The sequence below is a fragment of the Rhinolophus ferrumequinum genome, chromosome 5, assembly GCF_004115265.2.
Source record: "Rhinolophus ferrumequinum isolate MPI-CBG mRhiFer1 chromosome 5, mRhiFer1_v1.p, whole genome shotgun sequence".
Classification (NCBI taxonomy): Eukaryota; Metazoa; Chordata; class Mammalia; order Chiroptera; family Rhinolophidae; genus Rhinolophus; species Rhinolophus ferrumequinum.
In genome coordinates, this window is record NC_046288.1 from 59,124,641 (window position 1) to 59,149,306 (window position 24,666).

Consider the following 24,666-nt stretch of genomic DNA (forward strand, 5'->3'; position numbering starts at 1 on the left):
GTGTACAATTCTATAATACATTATCTATATCTTACATTGTGTGTTCACCATCCAGAGTCACTTCTCCTTCCATCACCATGTATTAGATCCCGTTTACCCTCTTCTAGAGTTCCCCTGCCCCCTTACCCTCTGGTAACTCCTAAACTATTGTCTGTGTCTATGAGGTTTTTTTTCCCCTTCATTTGTTTGTCTTGTTCTTTTGTTGTTTTCAGTTTTATATACCACATATCAGTGAAATCATATGGTTCTTTATATTTTCTGTCTGACTTATTTCTCTTAGCATTATAGTCTCAAGATCCATCCATGTTGTCGCAAATGGTACTGTTTCATCTTTTCTTACTGCCAAATAGTATTGCATTGTGAATACATACCACAACTTCTTTATCCATTCATCTATCGAAGGACATTTTGGTTGTTTCCATGTCGTGGCCACTGTAAATAAAGCTGCAATGAACACTGGAGCACACACGTCATTATGAATAAATGTTTTCAGATTTTTTTGGGTAGATACCCAGGAGAGGGATTGCTGGGTCATACGGTAATTCTATTCGTAATTTTTTGAGGAACCTCCACACTGCCTTCCATAATGGCTGCACCAGTCTGCATTCCCACCAACAGTGTATGAGGGTTCCTTTTTCTCCACAGCCTCTCCAACACTTGTTACTATTTGTCTTGTTGATGATAGCCATTCTAACTGGGGTGAGGTGATATCTCATTGTGGTTTTTATTTGCATTTCTCTGATGATTAGTGATGTTGAGCATTTTTTCATTTGTCTTTTTGCCATTTATATGTCCTCTTTGGAGAAATGTCTCTTCAGGTCCTCTGCCCATTTTTCAATTGGGTTGTCTGTTTTTTAGTTGTTGAGTTGTATGAGTTCCTTGTATATTTTGGATATTAGCCCCTTACCAGAGGCGTTGCTTGCAAAAATCTTCTCCCTTTCAGTTGGTTGCCTCTTTATTTTGTCGATGGTTTCTTTTGCTGTGCAGAGCTTTTAAATTTGATATAATCCCATTCACTTATTTCAGTTTTTACTTCCTTTGCCTTTGGAGTCAAATTCATAAAATGTTCTTTGAACCTAAGGTCTATAAGTTTAGTACCTATATTTTCTTCTATGCAGTTTATTGTTTCAAGTCTTATGCTTAGGTCTTTGATCCATTTTGAATAAATTTTGGTACAAGGTGACAGCAGTCCACTTTCACTCTTTTGCAGGTGGCTTTCCAATTCTCTGAGCACCATTTATTGAAGAGGCTGTCTTTTCTCCATTGTATGTTTTTTGCTTCTTTGTCAAAAATTGTCTGTCCATATTTATGTGGGTTTATTTTCGAGTTCTCAATTCTATTCCATTGGTCTGTGTGTCTGTGCCAATACCATGCTGTTTTGATTACTGTTGACCTGTAGTACAAGCTAAAGTCAGGGAGTGTGATGCCTCCAGCATTGTTCTTTTCTCTTAGGATTGCTTTCGCTATTCGGAGTCTTTTGTGGTTCCATACAACTCTGATGATTTTTTGTTCTATTTCTTTAAAAAATGCCATTGGGATTTTGATGGGGATCACATTAAATCTGTATATTCCTTTGGGTAATATGGCCATTTTAACTATGTTGAGTCTTCCAATCCAGGAGCACGGAATGTCTTTCCATTTCTTTATGTCTTCTTCAATTTCTTTTAAAATTGTGTGTTAGTTTTCAGCATATAGATTTCTCACACCCTTGGTTAGGTTTATTCCTAGGTATTTTATTCTTTTTGTTGCAATTGCAAAAGGAATTTTTTCCCCCCTGAGATTTCATTGTTATTATACAGGAATGCAATGGACTTTTTTATGTTGATTTTGTAGCCAGCAACTTTACTGTATTCATTTATTGTTTCTAATAGCTTTTAGGTGGAGTCTTTAGGGTTTTCTATGTATAGTATCATGCCATCTGCAAAGAGTGACAATTTAACTTCTTCATTCCCAATTTGGATGCCTTTTATTTCTTTCTCTTGCCTGATTACTCTGGTGAGGACTTCCAACACTATGTTGAAAAGCAGAGGTGATAGGAGACAGCACTGTCATGTTTCTGAATGTAGAACAAAGGGCTTCAGTTTTTCACCGTTAATTATGATATTAGCTGAGGGTTTGTCATATATGGCCTTTACTATGTTGAGGTATTTTCCTTCTATACCTATTTTATTAAGTGTTTTAATCATAAATGGATGTTATACCTGTCAAACGCTTTTTTCTGCATCAATTGATATAATCATATGATTTTTGTCCTTTATTTTGTTTATGTGATGTATCACATTGATAGATTTGTGTGTGTTGAACCATTCTTGTGCTCCTGGGATGAACCTCACTTGGTCGTAATGAATAATCTTTTTAATACATTGTTGCATTCAATTTGCTAGAATTTTGTTTAGGATTTTTGCATCTGTATTCATCAGAGATATTGGTCTGTAGTTTTCTTTTTTTGTGTTATCCTTACCTAGTTTTGATATCAGGGTAATGTTGGCCTCATAAAATGAGTTAGGGAGTATTGTCTCTTCTTCAATTTTTGGAAGAGTTTGAGTAGGACAGGTGTTAGGTCCTCTTTGACTGTTTGGTAGAATTCACTAGTGAAGCCATCTGGTCCCGGACTTTTGCTTTTGGGAAGGTTTCAGATGACTGATTCAATTTCCTTACTGGTGATCGGTCTGTTTAGATTTTCTAGTTCTTCACAGTTCAGCCTAGGAAGGCTATATGTTTCTAAGAATTTGTCCATTTCTTCTAGGTTATCGAATTTGGTGGCATATAGTCCTTCATAGTATTCTTGGATGATCCTTTGTATTTCTGTGGCATCCGTGATAACATCCCCTCTCTCATTTCTGATTTTATTTATTAGTGACTTTTCTCTTTTTATCTTAGTGAGTCCAGCCAAGAGTTTGTCAATTTTGTAAATCTTTTCAAAGAATCAGCTCTTTATCACATTAAATTTTTCTATTGTCTTTTTGTTCTCTATTTCATTTAGTTCTGCTCTGATTTTTATTATTTCCTTGCTTCTGCTGACCTTGGGTTTCATTTGTTCTTCGTTTTCTAGTTCTTTAAGGTGTACCGTGAGGTTATTTATCTGGGATTTTTCTTGTATCTTGAGATAGGCCTGTAATGATATAAATTTCCCTCTAAAAACTGCTTTCGCTGCATCCCCAAAATTTTGGTAGTATGTATTTTCATTCTCATTTGTTTCTGTGTATATTTGGATCTCGCCTCTTATTTCTTCTGTGACCTAGTCATTATTTAAAAGTATGTCATTTAATCTCCACATATTTGTGGTTTTTCCTGCTTTCTTTTTGCAGTTGATATCCAATTTCAAAGCCTTGTGATCAGAGAATATGCTTGGTATGATTTCAATTTTCTTAAATTTGCTGAGTCTAGTTTTATGTCCCAATTTATGGTCTATCCTTGAGAATGTTCCATGTATGCTACAAAAAAATGTATAGTCTGATGTTTTAGGATGAAGTGCTCTATAAATGTCAATTATGTCCATTTCATCTGATGTGTCATTTAGGGCTGCTATTTCATTATTTATTTTCTGTTTGGATGATCTATCCATAGCTGTCAATGATGTATTTAGATCCCCTAGTATAATTGTGTTTTGGTCAATTTCTCCCTTTAGGTCTGTTATTAGTTGCTTGGTATATTTCGGTGCTCCCTGATTGGGGGCATAAATATTGATGACTGTTATGTCTTCTTGTTCTATAGTCCCCTTTATCATTATGAAATGTCCATCTTTGTCTCTTGTTACCTTTTTTATCCTGGAGTCTGTTTCATCTGATATCAGTATGAATACATCTGATTTTCTCTGGATACCATTTGCTTGGACTGTCAATTTCCACCCTTTCACTTTGAGTCTATGTTTGTCCTTGTAGCTGAGATGTGTCTCATGGAGGCAGCTTATGGTTGGGTTTAGTTTTTTGATCCAATCTGCTACTCTGTGCCTTTTTATTGGTGAGTTCAGTCCATTTACATTTAAGGTGATTATTGATATGTGAGGATTTTCTATCATTCTATCTTTGGTTTTCTGGTAAGACTGTGTCTCCATTGTTTCTTTGCCTTTTTGTTTTGTCTATTAATTCTGTGTGGTGGTATTCTATGATTTTTACCTCTGTTCCTTCTTTTACAATGTTATATATTTCAGTTCTGGATTTTTTTTTTTTGAGTGGTTACCATTAAGTTTATGTAAAAGAAAGTTTGATATTTAGAGTATTCCATTTTCTTCAGCATGCTTACTTTCTCCATTCCAATATTCCAGTTCAGGCCTTTACTCTCCCCCCTTTTATGTTTTGGTTATCACAAATTATCACTATTTTTGCTGTTCAAATAGCCTCCTTCAGTATTTCTTGTAGTTCAGGTCATGTGTTAGAAAATTCCCTCAGCTTCTGTATATCTGAAGTATATTCTAAAGTATATCTTTGCTGGATATATTATTCTTGGCTCATGATTTCTCTCTTTCAATAGTTTGAATATTTGATTCCACTCCCTCCTGGCTTGTAGAGTTTCTGCTGAAAAATCTGATGATAATCTAATAGGCTTTCCTTTGTCGGTTACTGTCTTTTTTTCCCTGGCTGCTTTGAGGATTCTTTCTTTGTCATTGATTTTTGACAGCTTCAATACAATGTGCCTTGGAGAAGGCCTGTTGGGGTTGAGGTAATTAGGTGTTCTATTTGCTTCTTGGATCGAGGATCCAGTTCTTTCCACAAGTTTGGGAAGGTCTCATTGACTATTTGTTTGAATATACTCTCTGTCCCCTTCTCTCTTTCTTCTCCTTCTGGTATGGCCATTATTCTTATAATGCTCTTTCTGATGGAGTCCGAAAGTTCTTGTAGAGTTCTTTCATTTCTTTTAAGTCTCTTTCTTCTTCCATCCATGTTATTTCCAGGTTTTAATCTTTGATATCACTGATTCCTTCCTCCATCTGGTCAACTCTACTACCTAAGCTGGCTATTTCATTCTTCATTTCTTCTACTGAGTTCTTAATCTCCAGAAATTCTATTCGGTTCTTTTTAAAATTTCAATTTCTTTGGTAAAATGTTCATGTTTTTCTTTGATTGTGTTTCTGAGTTCATTAAACTACCTTTCTGTGTTTTCTTGCATCTCATTGAGTTTTTTCAGTACTGCAATCTTGAATTCTCTGTCATTTAAGTCACATATTTCCATATCTTTAAATTCATTTTCTGGAGACTTTTCACTTTCTTACTGATCTGTTTTGGTACCTTGGTTATTCATGGCAATTAATGACTTATTATTTCTCTTCCTAGACATCTACAGCAGTGGGTTTTGCAACAGGTTGATAGTAAGAAGTCTTTCTTTTGTTTTCTAGTACGTGTTGGTAGACTGTTCTATTTTCTCTCCGACTGCAGCCTTTTTTCCTCTCTCACACTGTAGTGTTATGTTTTCTCTGCACTATTCCAGCTTCTCACACAATGCGGGGATTCCCTGGAAGGTGGGCTTCTCCTCTGTGAACAGTTCACCTGAGTCATAGGGTGCCACGTCCATGTGGCGGGAGATGCGGAGGGGATGCGGAGAACTTTTGAAGTTCCAAAGCTCTTCCTGCACCAGATTCAGAGCCCGTGTGTTTCAGCAGTTCTGTTTACTCCTGCAGGGATACGCCCAGATAGGTGGGGACAAGGGCGGGGTGGGTTGTGAGTGGTGGTCCAGAGCAATGGTGGCGACCACCACCACAGCCCGTCCTGCTTCCACAGCTCCCTCCTCTTTGCTGGAACTAGTTGGGCTGTGAGACCGGGCCACAGTTCTCAGAACTGCAAATATTCTGTTCTTTTGATCTGACACTGCTACTGTTCCACTTCTAGTACTGGGAGGTGGGGGCAGTGTGAGCTCTGGGAGGGTAGGGAGGAGGCGGCTAGTCTCAGTGCCTAAGGCTTCCATTTTCTGCTCGGTAGTGAGGGCTTAAACCACCATTTTCAGCCTTCTTCATCAGTCTTTGCTCCGAGGTTCTGCCTTGATTGTTGTATTTAGCCGTGTTATATGCTGTCCCCTCACCCCTGTGGGCCATAAATGGAGCCCTAGCAGTCCGAGTTCTTCCCTGTCCCGCAGCTGCGGTAGTTCCGGGATGCAGGGAGCTCAGAGCACCAATCTAGGTCTTCGTTCTGCATCTGCTTGGCCCCATCTCCGCACTTCTCCCTTCCCTCCTCCCCTGCTTGCGTAATTTGTCCACCTTTAGGTGAATTCAGTAGTGTGCCTCTTAGTCTTGCCGGTCTGCTGTGCAGGGAGTCCTTTGTAGAGTTCTAGTTATTCAATTTGTTGTAAATTCCAGGGGAGATTTCAAGAGGCTTGCCTCATGCCTCTATTTTTATGACGTCATCCCCTGTTCTTCTAAAAACTTATAGTTAGATCTAAAGGCTTGATCAGACTTGGCTTTGACATTTTTGGCAAGAATACTTCATAGGTGTGGTTATATTTCCACCTGGAGACACATCATAAACTTCCCCAATAGTCTTTCTTTTTCTTTATTTTAGAAACAAGCTCTGGCCTATTTTACGACTAAAAAAAACAAAAAAGAAAGAAAGAAAAAAAATTGAGTGATTGGCTTTTTACCAGCCTGTTCTATCATGCTTCTAATGATACCGTTTTCCCCAAAAAATAAGACCTAGCCAAACAATCAGCTCTAATGCATCTTTTGGAGCAAAAATTAATATAAGACCGGTTTTATTTTACTATAATATAAGGCCCAGTCTTATATAATATAATATAATATAATATAATGTAATATGATATGATATGATATGATATGATATGATATGATATGATATAATATAATAAATACTGGGTCTTATACTAATTTTTGGTCCAAAAGACGCATTAGAGTTGATTGTCTGGCTGGGTCTTATTTTCGGGGAAACGGTATAGAATCACCTGGATCAATGATAGCCAATGTGCATGTTCTGTGGTATTTTCCAAACACTGTGCCCAATTCACTATTATTAACATTGTCACGATGGACCCCAATTTGGGCCAACATGGTATAGTACTCTATTTCGGATTGCCATAATGCTGGGCAGTTGTTATCAAGGATGACCAGCTTCCCTTTGCTATGTCAATCATTTTCAGAGTCTGCTTGCACCCTCAGCACCTACTTTGCACCTTTTGTAATGAGTCGGAGCCTAGAGTTGACTCCAACAACCTTTTTTGTCTTCTTTTCGGCTACCGTCTTCCTTCTTTAGGTACAAGACTGCACCAACTAAACACACCTTGGAGCTGCCAAAATGGCTGGAGGCAAGAAATAGCCCAGTAATCTCTCAGGGAATGGCCGTCATTAACAATCATTTCCTAGATTTATTATTTCAGCAAGAGTTTCAAATGGTGATATCTAGTTCTAGTATTTCCTTTCAATTATTAATTGGAATACCTTTATAAAGAAAACTTTCTCTCGTAACTCTTTGGTTACTTCAAGATACAATTCTTATAGTGAAGGCAGCATAAGTGTTGGATTTTTAAAATTTTTTTATATGTTTCCACCCGCTGCAGTTGCTATCCTTACCGATGAGCACACTATCTCCTCTTTGGCCAGTAGGAGCCTCTGCAAATGGGCTCCTGACCCTAGTCGTCGTTGGTAGTTTCCTTGTTACCTGTAGCACATATTTGCCAGGCTTGTCTTGTACATTCTGTGCCCTAGAACTGGAATTAGCAGTCTGTTAAGGAGCGCTTCTTCCTTTTGATGAGAAACTGTATACAGAACATAATCTGAGACTAAGTAGTCATTGTTTCTAGGCCTTTTGGGGGATCAGGTCTAGGAATACACTATTTAAAAAAAAAGTACATTATGAGTTGATATGGATATTCTCAACTCAGATTTAGGGTTACATATTCAGATACCTTCTTGTAGAATTCTTATTGAATCTACTAGTATAGCTAAATAGAAAGGAAAAAGCTAGGCAAACATTGATATTGTATAGTCTTGTGTCAGAGATAATGGAGAATAAGCCAGTCTGGATGCCATATGTGTTTATGAAATCAGGCACATAAAAATGGATGGATGGTAATGAAGTTCTTGGAAATTACCTATTACCTTTGTGCCTGCCTATGAGACTTGACCTTCTTCTAAAACAATGTGGTGTACCTGTTGGCAAATATACTCAAGTGCATAGTGTTAATGTGCTATGGAGTCCACTATGTGCCAAGCATAACAACACATAATCTCACTTGATTGCCAAAACTTCTAGAACTTCTATGATATATATTTTGTATTTTAATCTTTGATTTACTTGGCATTTATTTTGGTATGTGATGTAGGTTAGGAATTTAACTTTTGCCCTAATCCTTACTCAGTTATTTCTTGACCATTTATTATATCATCTTTCATATGCTCAATGATTAAAATACCTTAATCACACACTACATTCTTATGTGTACTTGAGTCTTTTCTAAAATAAGCTTTCCATATGGTTCTATTCTCCTCTCTTCTCTCACTTGTTACCCACTGTTTTAATTATTGTACTTTCATGATACATTTTGGTGTTTGTTAAGAGTCTCTCATTCTCTTTTTACACCTAACAACAGTAATACAGTATTTTTAGTTTTCCCTACACATAAAATCAATTTTACAGATGAACTTGAGAATCATTTGCCCAAGTTCCATTTAAAATATTTTGATGATTAATGACTTTAAAAATATTAGTTGATATAAAAGAAACTTAATGGAAACTAGAGTCATTTTCCAAAATCAGAGTTTTGCTTTAATTTTTTTAGATTTGAATTTTTTTCTTTCTGTTAATATCTCCATTACCACAGCAATTCATAAATGTTTGATCTTTATTTAAGTTACTCTTTTCAAAATAACGTGTTTTTATTTGCACTTGATTTTACTAAATTTCCACAAATCTGATTTAACACTAATCTTAACCTTATTTTTCATTCATTAGAATTAATTTCCTGTCCAAGCAATGCATCTGAATGCAGCCATGACTGTGTTCTGACTTCAGATGGTCCCATATGTTTCTGTCCTGAAGGCTCAGTGCTTGAGGCAGATGGAAAAACTTGTAGTGGTAAGTTTATTTTCCTTTTGTTTGTTTGAAAATAATCATTTTCTAAGTGACACCTAAAACTTGCATCTTATTGACGAAGAAGAACAGATTTTCCAACACTACACAATGAAAGATATTTGTGCAGTAGATTAACATAAATTTAAATAAGATTTTGGGGTTTTGTTTGTTTGTTTGTTTTTAGATAGCAAAGTGTAGTGGTTATGAGCAAGGGCTTTGAAATTAGTCAGCCTGACAACCATTTACTAGTAGTGTTATTTTGGACTAGTTACTTGCCCTGTCTTGGTCTCAGTTACCTCATCTGTAGAGGTTAAAAATACCTGCCTCCTGGATTATACAGGTGGTGGATGCACAGAGCTTAGCCTGCTGCTTGCACCTGTAAATACCTCTCTACTTATATCTTCATACACTTAAGCATACAGAGTGCTGGATGTAATTCAAAATTAGCAGAAGAGTTATATGTGGCTTTTTTTTTAATAAAGAAAGCAAAAGGAGTTAAGAGACCAAAAATATGTGAGAGAAAAAAATATATACGTATTACTCACTAAGAACTGTTAGACCAGCTGCCAAACTCATCAAAATGTATTTCAGATTCCAGCCAGTGCCAGTGCACTTGTTCTGGGACTCAGTGGTAGAACAAGAGAACAAGGGCCATTGGGACGTGAAGGGTTCAAGATAACAGGTTATAGGGAAGTACAGTAGAGTGACATTTTGCTTCTAATCTCTGAAAAATTAAGTTGATTGTGGCAGTGTGAATGACTGCGGAAATGATTTTAAAAATCAACATATATTTGGCTCACCTCAATATTTTGATGAAAAATTGTTATATTTATGAGTGATATAGCATCACTACCAAGCAATTTTTTTTTGTAGGCTGTTCATCACCTGATAATGGTGGATGTAGCCAGCTCTGCCTTCCTCTCAGCCCAGTGTCCTGGCAATGTGATTGCCTTCCTGGGTATGACCTACAACTGGACAAAAAAAGCTGTGTAGCTTCAGGTTAGTGCTATGGGTATTTAAAAGTGTGTCTCTGCAAAAAGGTTATATGAAAACAAAGTTTCATTTAAAAGATAGAGCATTAAATTGCTTTTGGTTTCTGGGTAGAAAGTCTAATTTTTTATATATCTGGAAGTGAACACAAATCACATTATGAATATAAATGATATTAATAATAATATATATTATTATATATATGGCACCTTTTGGAAAAGGAACTCTTCTTGTCTGTCTAAATATAAATAATAATCATTTTTTTGAGGAATATTTAGAAGTTAATTAGTATTCAGCAAAGATTTGCTATAACATCAAGTAGGTGTTCCAGTATATGTGAAGACCATGGTAGACTTAAACAAGAGGAATTTAATAAATATCTCTTGATTGATTTGATTTTCAATTCTCCAGTGAATGTGATAATAATAATACTTTGACAAATTCTGTCCTTTCCATGTCAAAATTTAATATAAGTTTGTATGCTTTAACTATTTTTTATCTTCTGATATCATATCTCTTGTGTCCTTCAACAGCCTTGGAAATCCAAGATTTATGCCAAATTGATTTCATCTTTCCTAAGGTTCATCATGCTTATAATCGGGGATAACATAATGATGAGCCTGCAGAGCTTGCCTTAGTCAGAGCCCAGTACACTTATCTTCTCAGGGCCTTAGTTAATATAGCATAATCTGAGTTCTGAAAATTAACAAGGGTCTTGTTAGTAACTCATACAGTCATGCTTCCCTTTCAGAAGTGCCCAGGCCAGAGAAGGGTATTTATTTGGACGTAAATTAATACAATCTGTTATCTGTTAATATGTTTCAATATGTGTGAATCAAGGAGGTTACAGAACTAAAACTTGCCTCATTTAGTGATGGTGTTGGTTATTTAATACTGGCTCTTTTTATAAGTAATTTGCTTTTTAAAAGCAGGCACCTAGACAGAGAGGAATCCAGTGATAAAATTGTGGCAATATGGCACCTCCTGGAACAGGAACTCTTCTTGTCTGTCTTAACCTATACTGGTGAGAAATTAAGGAAACAAATACTGCAGCAATTAAGGAAGAGGGTGCAAGGAAAGGGAAGAGTCAGAAGTACCTCTTGGGTTCCAAAGCATATTTTAAATGAAGCCATATTTGAATTTGGTTATCAGGACCACAACCGTTTTTGCTGTTTGCCAATTCTCAAGATATTCGACACATGCATTTTGATGGAACAAATTATGAAACCCTGCTCAGCCAGCAAATGGGAACAGTTTTTGCCCTAGATCATGACCCTGTGGAAAATAAGGTATGGTTTTGTCACTTAAACAAATGTGGCTGTGCTTGCTTTAAGGAGAGAGTAGAGGATTTTATCCTAACAGATGAACTGGGCTGCTTGAAAATCCTCTTCTAGATCCATTCACAACAGAAAAATTTAAATATAGACTTTGAAACATCATTTGATAAATTTTAAGGATTTTCTCTTATCATAACCCTGGTCCTTGATATAATTCAGCCATTTTATTGGAGATGATTGAGCAAAATGTTAAGTTTAGTTGCCTTTCTGGAGATGGGGATGGTTGCCTCACACAGTGCTATACACATAGGAGACGCCCATAATTAGGCTTTTGGTTATTTGCTGGTAGTGGGAGAATTGGGAGGTTGAGGTGGGGCACAGGAAGTATGGATGAGTAATTTACATTTAATATACGTGTATACCACTGAGAGGGATCCAATGATCTCTTGACCATGAAAATCAGGAAACGTAAGTTTATGGCTCATGTGGGAATGGCAATCTAATGCATGACATTATTTACATAATAATCAATTTTACATGAACTTTTTGTATATAACTTAGAATTTCTATACTATCAACCTAATCAGCTCACCATTTGGTCTTTAATTTCTTAGTTGTATTTGTGCTAAGTTAGAATATGCTTGAAATAATTTTACAGTATCTTCTGGAGATCAATCACCCAATATTTATAAATTTACATAGTTATTAATCTCCTTCCATAATTATTTAGTTACTACTAGATTAATTCCTAGAATTTTAAACTTTGTGCTTTTGTTTCTTCCTGATTTGCAGCTGTCTGGCCAGTTTGTGAATACTCTCATCACTGATTATAAGTTTATGTACATATATGTACTCACAGTTAAAATTCCACAAATGCTGTCATTAAATTACCAACTAGCGGTTTTCAACACTCTCATGAAATACTTGTAGCTGTTTGATAGACCCATAGTGGTTTTCAACACTCTCATGAAATACTTGTAGCTGTTTGATAGTCTGGATACTAGACTGAAAAAGAACTTTCAAGGTATATTCTGTTGGACAATATCCAAATATGGATTATTAAAATGAATTTACATAAGATAGAGATGGGAAAAAAAACTTTAGCAAACATCTAGTTTTACTTCATCATTTTTGCAGTTGAGAAAACTGATGTTCAGTGACTTGGCCAAGGCAATCAAACAAATGTGTGGCAAAACCGGAAGGAACCTGTGTCTCCTGACTTGCAGCGAAGTGGAGTGCTGTGGACAGGACAGTAGAATGTACAGCCCAGCATGTAGTTCCCATTAAACTGCAAATCATTGCTCCCTTTTAGGCTTTAGAAGGCTAGGGTTCAAGTACAGGGGCTTAGTTACTGACCAATGATCAAAGATTAATAAATTACCAGTAGCAACAGAACTATGTGCCAGGTACAAGGCTAAGGAATTTTATATATAAAACTAATGTGCTTGGTATTATTATAACCATTTTACCAACGAGGAAACTGAGACTGCAACATTGACTAACTTGCCTAAGTTTACACATACATATCTGGGAAGCAGCATGGTTGGTGTTCAATTGCAGGTGTGTCTGTGTCCAAAGCCAAGCTTTTAATGATTCCACTGTATGATACTCAACCCATTTGTATATATTCCACATTCATTTTTAAAAAACAAACCAGACAGAAATGCCTATGTTCTCTTTTGTAGGTATACTTTGCCCATACAGCCCTAAAGTGGATAGAGAGAGCCAATATGGATGGTTCTCAGCGAGAAAGGCTTATCGAGGAAGCAGTAGATGTGCCAGAAGGTCTTGCTGTAAATTGGATTGACCGTAAACTCTATTGGACAGACAGAGGGTATGTTTCCTCCTTCAGTTTTTAGCCACATGGGATGGGAGTGATGGGATAGAGCTGGCTTTATCGTCCACTTTGAACACAGAAAAATACGGCTGGGGACCTGGCTGGGGTTGGAGGAAAGATGCCCCCAACGCTGTCCACACTCCCCCAGCACCCCTCCAGAAGATCACCAAACAGTATGTTTCTCTTTTCGTCAAGATTGGATCTTTATCCATAACAGAATTTTGAGGACCAAAGAGTAGCATGTGTTTTTGTACTTCAGGCTGTTGTAATCAGAGAAATGCAAACCCTGCCTGAGTGCAGTCAAACAGCATTCTTTGAGCATCTGCTATGGAAAGGGCACTCTCCCAAGGAACACGAGAGATACAAAGGAGGCTGAGGAGTGTTCTACCTTTTCAGGTGGTTCACAGTTCAGCCATGAGATAGGTGCATATACACAAGAAAAACTAATGCAAATGCTTGATACAAGAAATGTCTTAAAAAAATAATTGCCAAGTGAAGAGTGTACACTCCCAGAAGGAGTGCTGGAAGAAGCTTCAGGAATCAACGGACCCATCCCCCTCATTTTACAGATGGAGAAACTAAGGCTCAGAAAGGCTAAGTCATTTATTCAAAGTTACACAACACACAGTGACAAATCTTAGACTAGAATCTGTACGCTGGCTCTCTGTTAAGTCACTTGAAGGAAGGAGAGAGAGCTTCATGCTGGAGTTGTGAGGAAAATCCTCGTGAGATCAGAGAAATGGTCTGTTTTCCCTTTGGTGAGAAACAGCAGAGCCAGAGAGAAGCTGTGGTGTTTCTGTCCTCTGGCACACTGCTCTTAGGGATGCAGGAAGGGCTGCTGCACTAGGGGTGTGTGTGTGTGTGTGTGTGTGTGTGTGTGTGTGTGTGTGTGTGTGTGTGTGTGTTTGTGCATCCTGTGTGACCCCTAGGAATGGTGGGATGGGAGGAAGGTGGAGGAAGGAAGTGCCTGCACCCCTTATGCATGCTGTGAGAGCTTCCTGCCCTGCTTCTGAGAGAGAGGAAGCTAACCACAGAGCACCTCACAGGATAGCGTCAGAGATGCTCTGTGCTAAAAGGATCTTTTCCCAGTCACTTAAAGCCATAAAGTGAAATGGTCGCCAATTTGAACATCTGGTACCTATGCAATCCCTGTTAAATTAAAAGAAAGAAGAGTTAATTAGGGTTTCACCTCCATGAAATTAGCAGTCCCATCAGGGAGTGGGCTTATACTCCTATGCTTGGGGGTAGGCTTTCTGTGTCCCAGAAAATCTCATTTGGTCTGGATAACCCATGGGAAACAAATGCATTTTTAAAAATTAGTCATATGTATGATGTGATGGACAGTTATAAAAAATATGGCACATTTATATCCAGAGTGAGTTTATTTTCATTCATTCATTTGTTCATTTAAGTAAACCTTCATTCTTTTATTCTTTGGATATCTATTTATTGAATAACTGAAATGCTCCAGATACTGCACTAAGAGCTTTATATCCATACCATTGAATCCACAAAAAGTAAGTTTTCTTACTCCCCAACCTAAAGATTAAACAATTGAGACTCAAAGAGGTAAAATAACTTTACCAAAGTCAAACAGCCAGCAAGTAGTAGACCTGGAATTTGAACTCAACAATGACCATTTTCAAAGATTATGCTTTTAATAATTATAGATACATATTGTCTCCCCTAAGCAGAGTTGGTTAAAATGTGCTTGACCCAGAGTCATATAACAAATGAAAATCAACTTCAGTTGTAATAATGACAAAAATCGTAATAACGGCCTCCTCTGTGTTAAACCTACTTAAAAGGACATTTCAAATGTCAGCTGTGCATAATAACAGAGCTTATATGTGGCTGTTCTCAGAAGAGTAAACCTTGATCAGGACAGCAGATGTCAGCCGCTGTCGACCCCTTTAAAGATGCTGGGTCTCCTCATATTTCCCACGTTTGCCTGGCACCTCTAATTGTAACAGTGTTTGATTAGTAGCACCATGGGACCTAGTGCCAAAGCGATGCCTCCAGGAAATAGCCAGACACTGTATCCTGGAAAAGCAGACCTCAGATTTCCTAGTTCACTGTCTTCAGTAATAATAAGCCCTTCTTAAGTCCTCTTTCCTCTACAGGCAGCTGCTAAAAGAAAACCTTTAATTTGTCTGGAAATGAAAGGTTTCTGGTTTAGAAACCTTGATATTAGCTAGAAATTGGATTTAAATAACTGAGATTCCAGGCTTGTGATATTAGATTATATGGTAACTCTTAACCAATGAAAGGACCAGAGTGGGTGCTTTTAGTTTACATTGGCTGAGGAAAAGACAGATTTAAATTAACATCTAGCAGTAGGAAAGAAGCTAATTGATAATTCGACTGGCAATGCTATTATTTAGTACTGAGGAATCCTGATTCCTAAAGCCAATTGTTCAGTAAAAAAGAATTGAGAGGGTGAAAATATATAAAATATCTGTTGGCTCATTCTTTTGAGGTATCAAAAATGACAATGAGGTAAAAATCACTCTTCCAGGGTTCAGGATGGACAACTCTCATGCTGGAAGGAAGGGCACTGGCTCTTAAAGGACCCCAGTGACAGTGGCCCCAATTAGGTAGTGGATATAAAGAGAAAGATGTTCCACCAGATTAAGGGTTATGCTTGAACTCATGTCACCTTTGCTTTTTCATTGCCAACGCTGGAGTTTGAGATTTGCTCTCTGGCTAAATCAAATAGAAGTATATTAGTGGGTGAACCCTTGGGGGAGCTTTGAAAGTAAATTCCAGCAATCCTGCCTGAGACAGCTCCAGAGTTGGGAGTTTATGTTGGTCTCAATTCTTAACACCTCACTCCTGTTCACAACAGTAAGAAGTTAGGGATGCTGTAATGATGAGAGCAGACCCGACTGCCACAAGCCTCAGCCATCCTTCCCTCTCACCAAGGGAGCAGGCATAGGGACAGTGGTCTCTGAGTGAATTTGACACATTGAGTTCAAAAATACCTTCCACCGAGCAGGACCCTTCTGACGACCACTTCATTGGGGAATAAAATTACCTTTTGAAAGTGGCACAGGAGTATAAATGGTTTCCAATTATTCTCTGCCCTGAGCTGGTAGTTTGTAAAGCATATTTGACCCAGCACAGGCCCGGACCCAATTTTGCCTTTACCTGCCTCCTGCGTTTAGCCTGTGAGGAGGGATTTGTAAAGCCCCTTCCCATCCCACCCACCCAAAGGCTGGAAAGTGCACTCTAGGAAGCCACCTGCAAAAGGTTTCCTTCTGGGACGAGAGAATGGTCCTGCCCATGTTTCTGGGCAGGCTTGTCTCATGCAGACATTGCCTCCAAGAATAAGGAGGTAAATCTTTACTGGATGTTTGCTGAATGAATTAAAGATAGGGAAACAAGGCCAGCAGGCAGCATGAGCACAATGTGGTAAGCCCTCACCAGAGTTTGTTGAATGCGTTAAAGATAGCTACACTCTCTAGTTTGTGTGGGAAAACAGGAAGAACAGACAGCCCATGGTGGAGAGGGGCTCTCCTCTTACCGCTTCTGCCTGTGGTTCTGCTGGCTTCAGAAGCTGCTCAGAAGCCAAGGTTACCTCAGGCCAGTGATGGGGTGGGGGCGTGACAGAATCGATTTCAGCGTTTGACTCCACTTTTGTCCTTCCTGCGGGCACCACCCTAGCTCAGTCACCATCATCTCTAGACCACCTTGTCGTCTCCACACCAAAGCTACAGCCAACTTTCTAAACTGAGATTATGATTGTTCCGCGCTCTTTAGATCTCCTGGGCTTTGCATTTGCTGATTCCTCTGCTTAGGGTGTTCTTTTCCTCTCCACGTCCCCTCTCTCTTCCTCCCCTCTCCCTGGCTTTCCTGCTGAACTGTAAGCTCTGTAAGGACAGACAACCTATTGTGTCTCCAATGCTTAGACCAATCCCTGGCGTACAGTAGGTGTTTGCTCAGGAAAAATTTGTTTGATAATAAAGATTTGTTTGACAAATACATGGACACATTAGGAAACAAGAATTTTCTCCTCTGCTGGATTCCAAAGAGTTATTTTGCTTTAATGTAAAGTTTAGCAAATAATAGTTCAGTACTCTCACTAGTCTTACAATCAAGTGGAAGAAAATTAAAGTCAACATTAATCTCCCCTACTGTCCTTGTGCTGGTTGTCTCTGTGGCCCTTTGGGGTCTACTCTCCCTCCTCCCGGATCTGTGACCACAAGGCTGACACCTCCACTGGCTTCCAGCAGGAGACAGGAGGTGTAAAGAGAAAGGGATGGCAGTATTTACCATACTGGCTTAGTCCCTGCCAGACCACTGACACAATTCCCTCTTACCGTATCCTTTCATTGTGTATTTTAATTGCCTGGGATAAATATTGGAATGCTAATGAAAAGACTATGTTTAAAAAAATAGAATTCATGGCCATCTGGTCTTGATTTGTGTGTGTGTGTGTGTGTGTGTGTGTGTGTGTGTGTACACGTGCACGCACATACGTACACGCAATGGAAGTAGAGTGCCTATATCTGCATTCAGGTAGAAACAGGGAAAAGGAGTATCTTTGTTTAAACAGTAAAGTTGATGTAACAAGCCCCTTTATATTACATACATTTTAGGAAATCTCTCATTGAAGGCAGTGATTTAAGTGGAAAACATCGTGAAATAATCATTAAGGAGGACATCTCTCAGCCCCGAGGAATTGCTGTTCACCCAATGGCCAAGTAGGTATTTGCAAAATTTAGGTGCCTTTCTGCAGAGGCCATGTGACCATTCATGTTCGAAATGCTAATGTCCAAGATTTGCCTTAAGGCTTCAGGTGGTCAGTGGAATCAGAAACCAAGAAAATCCACTAGATTTGTTCACATCTTCAGAAATGGTGCAGCTAGTATGATTTCTCCACTTTTAAATGTCTTTTGATTTTCTATTCTTGTATAAAACATTTATTGTTTAGATACCCTTTCATTTTAAGCAAATTCAATTTCTGAAAATAAATGGGCTGTAATTCATTAACCAATTAGACGTAAGTCCATTAAACTACTTTCTTTCTTTAAAAATCTATATTATTGCTTTCCTGAGCAGAGGATGATATTTGGATTGTATGACTTATGAATTCTATTTAGAAAAATCACAAGATGAGTTCGAATCATAGGTCATTCCTAGATTTAAATAACAAGAGGAAATAGTATTCATGAAAGATTAGAAGATTCTATGTTTTAATTATGAATTAGTGACAAATGTTTGTTTTGGTTCAGAGAATTAAGGAGAATCACAGATTCCTTCCTAGTTTTAAAAAAACAGGGTAAAAATCAACCCTATTTTATTTATGATGGCCTATGGGAAATAATATATTGGTAATAATTGATAATTGATTCAAAGCCAGCCATATGATTAAAACAGTGAGAATATAACTGTCTCTAAGCAGGCCAGAGAAAAGATATTGAGCCATATTGACCTCAAAAAATGTTCCTCAGCTCATTTATGAAATGTGATTTAAAGAACTTAAAATTAACCAAGTCACCCAAGTACATTGTATAAAGCTGGATAATAAATATGCTCTTCCCTTTATGTTGCATTTTTACCTATACAGTGCGTTTTACACATGCATAGCAGAGGGACAAACTAGCAAGATTTCATTGCCTTATTCAGAATATGCATTTGAAAACACTTTCAATTAGTAATATACTGCAATTCTTTAATTAATATTTATTTTTTTATATTAAATGTATTGGAGTGACAATGGTTAGTAAAATTACATAGATTTCAAGTATATAATTCTATACTAGTTATCATCTATACTAGTTATCAACTATACTTGTTATCATCTATGTATCACGTTGTATGCTCACCACAATAATTCCTTTTTTATCTAGTGATCTGAGCCTTAATTTAGCATTTCCTGTCCAAGATGCTCTACATAGAAGTTTTTGTTTTTTGAAAAATTATTCATGCAACAATACAGTGCTATACTTTCTCCTTCTATGTTCCTCAGTGGTACCACTATAGTTTATCCTAAAGTGACTTACATTGATGTTTCCAATGATGAGAAAATAGAAGAATTTTTTTGTGCAAATTTTATTTGTTGTATGCTTTCTTGATTAAAGGAGATTATTCTGGACTGATATGGGGATTAATCCACGAATTGAAAGTTCTTCCCTTCAAGGCATTGGCCGACTGGTTATCGCTAGCTCTGAGCTGGTCTGGCCCAGTGGAATAACGATTGATTTCTTAACTGATAAGTTGTATTGGTGCGATGCCAAGCAGTCTGTGATTGAAATGGCCAATCTGGATGGTTCGAAACGCCAAAGACTTGCCCAGAACGATGTAGGTGAGCCTTTGGGATGGGTGATTTTTTCATCTTGACTGAGAATTGATGAGTGTTAAATACAAAATGTGTTTGCATGCACGCATGCGCGCGTGCACACACACACACACACACACACACACACACACTTAACCATGTGGTGAGAAAGGAATAGACATAAACAGACTACAGACTTCTCCAAGGATTACTGAGCTATGAGGATTACCTTAACATTGGAATTTTGGGTAAAAACTAGTGATGCATAAACATTTCTCTTTGCCAAGATTTCCCAAGATTAGAATGAAAATATTAAAATTTTAAAAACTTCTTCAAGACCAAGAACTTTGTTCAGCTGTTATCATTTCTTATATTTTAGAAAATGTCATTTTCATAACAGTGATATTATCTCCTTTAGGCATTAATGAATATCTATTGATAACATGTGCAAAGATTAATATAGTTTTTTCCCCTATTATGTTTTCAGAATTTACATTGGTGTATCATGTATTTTCTTAAATATCTTTAAAACATTGTGGTCTAGGCAAACTGTTAAAGTAGAAGTACAAAAGCCTATGAGATTCACGGGGGGATTCATTTTGATTCAGGGGATCTGCAAAGACAGCATTTGAACTGGGCCATGTGGTAAATAGATGGTAATAAAACTTTGTCGTTGAAAATAAGGCTGCAAAAATTGGTCTTTGTATGTTAGTATTGCCAAGATATGTTGATGAACTTGATTTTGAACATGCTGGGGAGCCATTGCATGTTCTTGAGCAGGAAATGTATATAAGATTGGTATTTCAGAATAATCACTTAGGTAACAGTATAAGGGTTGGATTGGAATTTGGAGAGAAGGAAATCAGTTAGGAAACTACAAAGATTGTCCAGCTAATGAAAGCCTGAGCTAGAACATTGCCATTTAACAGTGCAATGGAGGATTAGAATATTAAAAAAATAATAATTGTGAATAAAAAAAAAGATAGTCTATGGTAACTGATTGGATATAGAAATGGAGATGTTGAAGATGCTTCAGAGATTTATAAACTGACTGGTTGGGAAGATGAAACATGCATAGTTTCTTTCTTTTAAAAGAAGCTAACAAACTGACAATCTGTATAAAATATTTATTTTGCCTATTCTCTTTGGTTTTAGAGGTAGTGAATTTCTAGATTTGTAATATACATTAACTAGATCAAGAAAGCTATAACTGAATAATTTACATACTGCCTAGTTTCTTTAAAAATTAAAGAGATGTTTCATAAGAAATGATAAGCTTGTGTACAATTATAAACTTTATTCATCCACGCACTTAATAGATATTTATTGAATCATTATAGGAAGTGGAGAAACAGTAGAGAGTTCAACAAATATGGTTCCTGTGAAGTCACGGGGTCTAGTGGGGGAGACATACATTAGTAAAAAATATGTCTCCCAAATAAATGTAAAACTGTAGCTTTGATATATGAGCGTGTAAAGGGATTTGAAAATTTCTAACCAGAATATAGACAGACAATATTCTGAACCCCAAATCATGGCATGCATATATATATATTACAATAGCAGGTTACAATATTTTAGATTGTATAAGAATTCAGAATACAATAGCAGTACAAATTATATATATATATATTTAAACAATTTGTACTGCTATTGTAATCTGTGACTAATGGAACTTCCCATTAAAGGTCATTATCAAATAATTGAAAATTAAAATGTCTAAATAACCATTCCCATCACTACAGTGCCATCTACAGGCATGTAAGTGGTGGCTTCTCAACTGCCAGTTCAGGATTTTTAATGTAAAAGTTGAAGGAATGTATTCTTAATTTTAAATGCAAGTGTGACTCTTCTATGACAAAAAAAAAATAAGAATGATTATGTCTGGTGTGGAGTATTTGTTGAAAAACTATCGCTAATTCGGACATATGCTAACTACCACATGGATAGATCCAGAGGATATTATGCTAAGTGAAATAAGACAGTCACCAAAGATAAATATTGTATGATTCCACTTATTTGAGGTATCTCGAATAGTGAAATTCACAGAAACATTAGGTAGAATGGGGTTTGTCAGGGACTTGGGGGAGGGGAAAATGAGAAGTTGTTTAATAGATAACGAGTTTTAGTTTACAAGATAAAAAGTTCTGGAATTTGGTTGCACAACAGTGTGAATGTACTTAACACTACTGAACTGTACACAGGTTAAGATGGTCAATATTGTGTTACATGTTTTTTACCAAAATGAAAAAGAAACCAATAGCTTTATAAAAAATTCCCTTGCTGCATTTATGGCTTTAATTTTGGACAAAGGGCTAGAGGTCAAAATAAGTCTTAATGGCTTTGGTCAGTAACGACGGGTGGACTCAGTCACCAGGACAAGCCGTTTGAGTTTGCTGCCAGGAGAGGGAGACATTCATTCTAATACACCAAATCTATTGCTCATTGGCAAACAGACGGCCTGTGAAATGTGACTGGACATCATTAAAGCTTCTAAACTTGGGCCTCCTTAGCTTTAGCCTCTAACCACTTGAGATGGTCTGATACAACATTTCCCCACTTATTCAATGCTGGAATATCTTATCAGAGCAGTTTCAGTGGCCTGGAGAGGTGGGTTTAGTTGAGGTGGGGTCTGAAGGGCCCACCTAAAGGTCAATAGCCATAAAAATGGAGGAAGCAGATAATAAAGGACTTTCAAAAAATTTGGCTAAAAATTTTTTAGCCAAAAGAAACTAGAGGGAGTCAAGGGGATGAGGAAATTAAGATGGGAGAGACCTGAGGCTAGTCATCGGTTAAGGGAAAGAAGTTAGTAGAATGAAGAAAGTTAAGATGTAAACGAAAGGGGTAGTTGATTGAACAAGGGCCTAGAGAAGGCAGGAAAGACAACACCAGGAGCACAGGCCAATGGATTCATATTAGATAAGAGGCGAGATAGGAAAGGAGATGGGTGTCCAATGCAGGGAAATGTGTGGGTGGACATGGGAATTTGAGGAGACTGTTACTCGGTTACCTTAAATTTTTAAAGATCCTTACAACAACCTGTGAATTTAGTGTACCACTTATTGGTGCCATTCAAAAGATAAAGAACCAAAGACAGAGAGGGATAAGATAACTTACTCAAGTTTAGTCTATAAATAGTGGCAGAATCACTGAACACTGAAACTTTCCCGCCAGGCCTCCTTCCCCTTGGTGCCGTTTTGTCCATCAACTTGCATTCTCGTTTTCCAAATCCTGAGCTTCCCTAGGGTATCATATCACCAGGCTCCCTTTCTAAGACGAGGTTACCCCATCATGTGGTTTCTCCCTGATGCATCTGTAGGTCGTGGCTCATACCTTGCTTAGCAGCTATAGTCAAGAATTGCTTTAGTGTAGGGATTGTGCATATGTTTCAAGCCTTGTCCTTTAAACAATATTCATGGCAAAGACAAGATGTATGTAATGTATTGGAACTGCTTCCAGGTCGACCATTTGCTGTGGCTGTGTTTGGGGATAACGTGTGGTTCTCGGACTGGACTGTGCCATCGGTAATAAGGGTGAACAAGAGGACTGGCAAAAATAGGGTACGTCTCCGAGGCAGCATGCTGAAGCCCTCATCACTGGTTGTAGTTCATCCATTGGCAAAACCAGGTACACTGGACATGTTACACAGTCTTTCTTTGGCTGGAATCTGCAACTCTTTTAATTGATGGTAGGGGAGGAGGGAAGAGGGGGCATATTGCAGTTCTCACTAATCTCGGTAGATGTTAAGATTTCCTGAGATTCAGATTTCATTTAAACTAAGACAATCTGGTAGTGAATCTGGGCTTTATTCCTCCAATCTCATTCCCCCTCCCCCCCCCCCGCCCCGAACACTTTCTATTTACCTATCTGCTCTGTTTAAAAGACTTTTGGGTTAAAAGCACTAAGGGTGTGGGTGGGGGAAGGGTAATTTAGACACCTGCAATGGAAGCTTCTAGCTACACTGGGGCCTTTCTCCACCCCCTCAGAGTGCAAGGGAGTAAGCAAAGAGAAAAGGCATCGAGTGTCCTACAGTAACTCTTTTTTCTGAATTGCCCTGTGTCAGTTTGACTGGATCATGAGTTAGGAAGTAGGAATCTCATCTGCCTAAAGTACTGGTTATACTCAATAGGTACTCGGGAAGTAATAACATTCTGAGCTTACCTTAGTGGCTCTTTATAGGGACCATCTGAAATAGCTCTTGATTTAGGCTCCATTTAGATACACTGCGTTTCTCTCCCCCAAAGCTCTACACTGATTTGCATCAGTGGCACCCTTTTGGTCTCCAAGCCCATCTGTGAATGCACCTCTTTTCCCTCCTAGGAGCAGATCCCTGCTTATATCAAAATGGAGGCTGTGAACATATTTGCAAAGAGAAGTTTGGAACTGTTCAGTGTTTGTGTCGTGAAGGTTTTGTGAAAGCCCCAGATGGGAAAATGTGTCTGGCTCTAAATGGCCATCAGATATCAGCAGGTAATACAATAAATTATGTGGCTAAATTATCTCACCTTGGCTCAGGAATGTAGTTCTATTCTGCATTGAACCCTATGCTTTTGCTGATTTTTAATGTTTTGTGTAAATAAAAGCTCCCCTGATTTTAGGGATGCCAAGTGTTGTTTTTTTAATTCCTCTGATGAGTTTGGTTTCCTTATTAAAGACTAAATTCAATTGACCTCCCCTAGTTGTAAAATTAGTGCACGAAAGATAATTTTCAAAGTCTAGTCCTCCAGCCCCCTATTTATGGTAGAGTAGCCCAACCTTAGAAATAAATGCCAGATTTTACTTCCTCAGATAATGTTCAGAGACATTTTATTTACAAGTTTTATAGCCTTATTGTTAGCGGTAGTCATATACAAACCCCTACTACACGACTAGTTTTAATGTGGAAAGCAAGGTCCTTTTTAAAAAATAACATTAAAATATCAAACAAGTGTGGGGAATTCAGCCTGAGAAGCCTGTGATCATGTTTTTAAACACTAACTATGACTTTGAGCATGAATCGATCTAGTTTAATGTAAAGTCAGTAGCCCTGACTTGCTTCCCTTGAATGTGTATCTAAACAATTATGGTATATTTGGATTCATCTCTGGATATCTTTGTACCAAAGACAATTTAAATTTTATTAAGAATGTTTTTTAAAAATTCATATGCATCTGATAATTGTGGTGTCAGATAGATGACAGATTGACAGCAAATAAATGGATTAATCTCTCCATGGTCTGGAACTGGGTATCTTGGATTTTCAGAACTTTCTATGAATTGTTTCCTTCG

At 37.7% G+C, this 24,666-nt stretch overlaps 1 protein-coding gene and 1 pseudogene across 3 annotated transcripts in view; one reads left to right on the forward strand and one right to left on the reverse strand.

The window, feature by feature from the left end:
* EGF (epidermal growth factor) overlaps positions 1-24,666 on the forward strand; it is an 89,318-nt gene that overhangs the window by 37,728 nt on the left and 26,924 nt on the right. For all 3 annotated transcript variants that reach the window (XM_033105271.1, XM_033105272.1, XM_033105273.1), the window contains 8 exons: positions 8,892-9,014; positions 9,885-10,010; positions 11,154-11,290; positions 12,964-13,112; positions 17,717-17,821; positions 19,202-19,425; positions 22,858-23,025; positions 23,719-23,868. In XM_033105271.1, the coding sequence (XP_032961162.1) occupies positions 8,892-9,014; positions 9,885-10,010; positions 11,154-11,290; positions 12,964-13,112; positions 17,717-17,821; positions 19,202-19,425; positions 22,858-23,025; positions 23,719-23,868 (1,182 nt within the window). The remainder of the gene's footprint in view (positions 1-8,891; positions 9,015-9,884; positions 10,011-11,153; positions 11,291-12,963; positions 13,113-17,716; positions 17,822-19,201; positions 19,426-22,857; positions 23,026-23,718; positions 23,869-24,666) is intronic.
* On the reverse strand, positions 6,503-8,115 carry LOC117022576 (60S ribosomal protein L30-like; annotated as a pseudogene).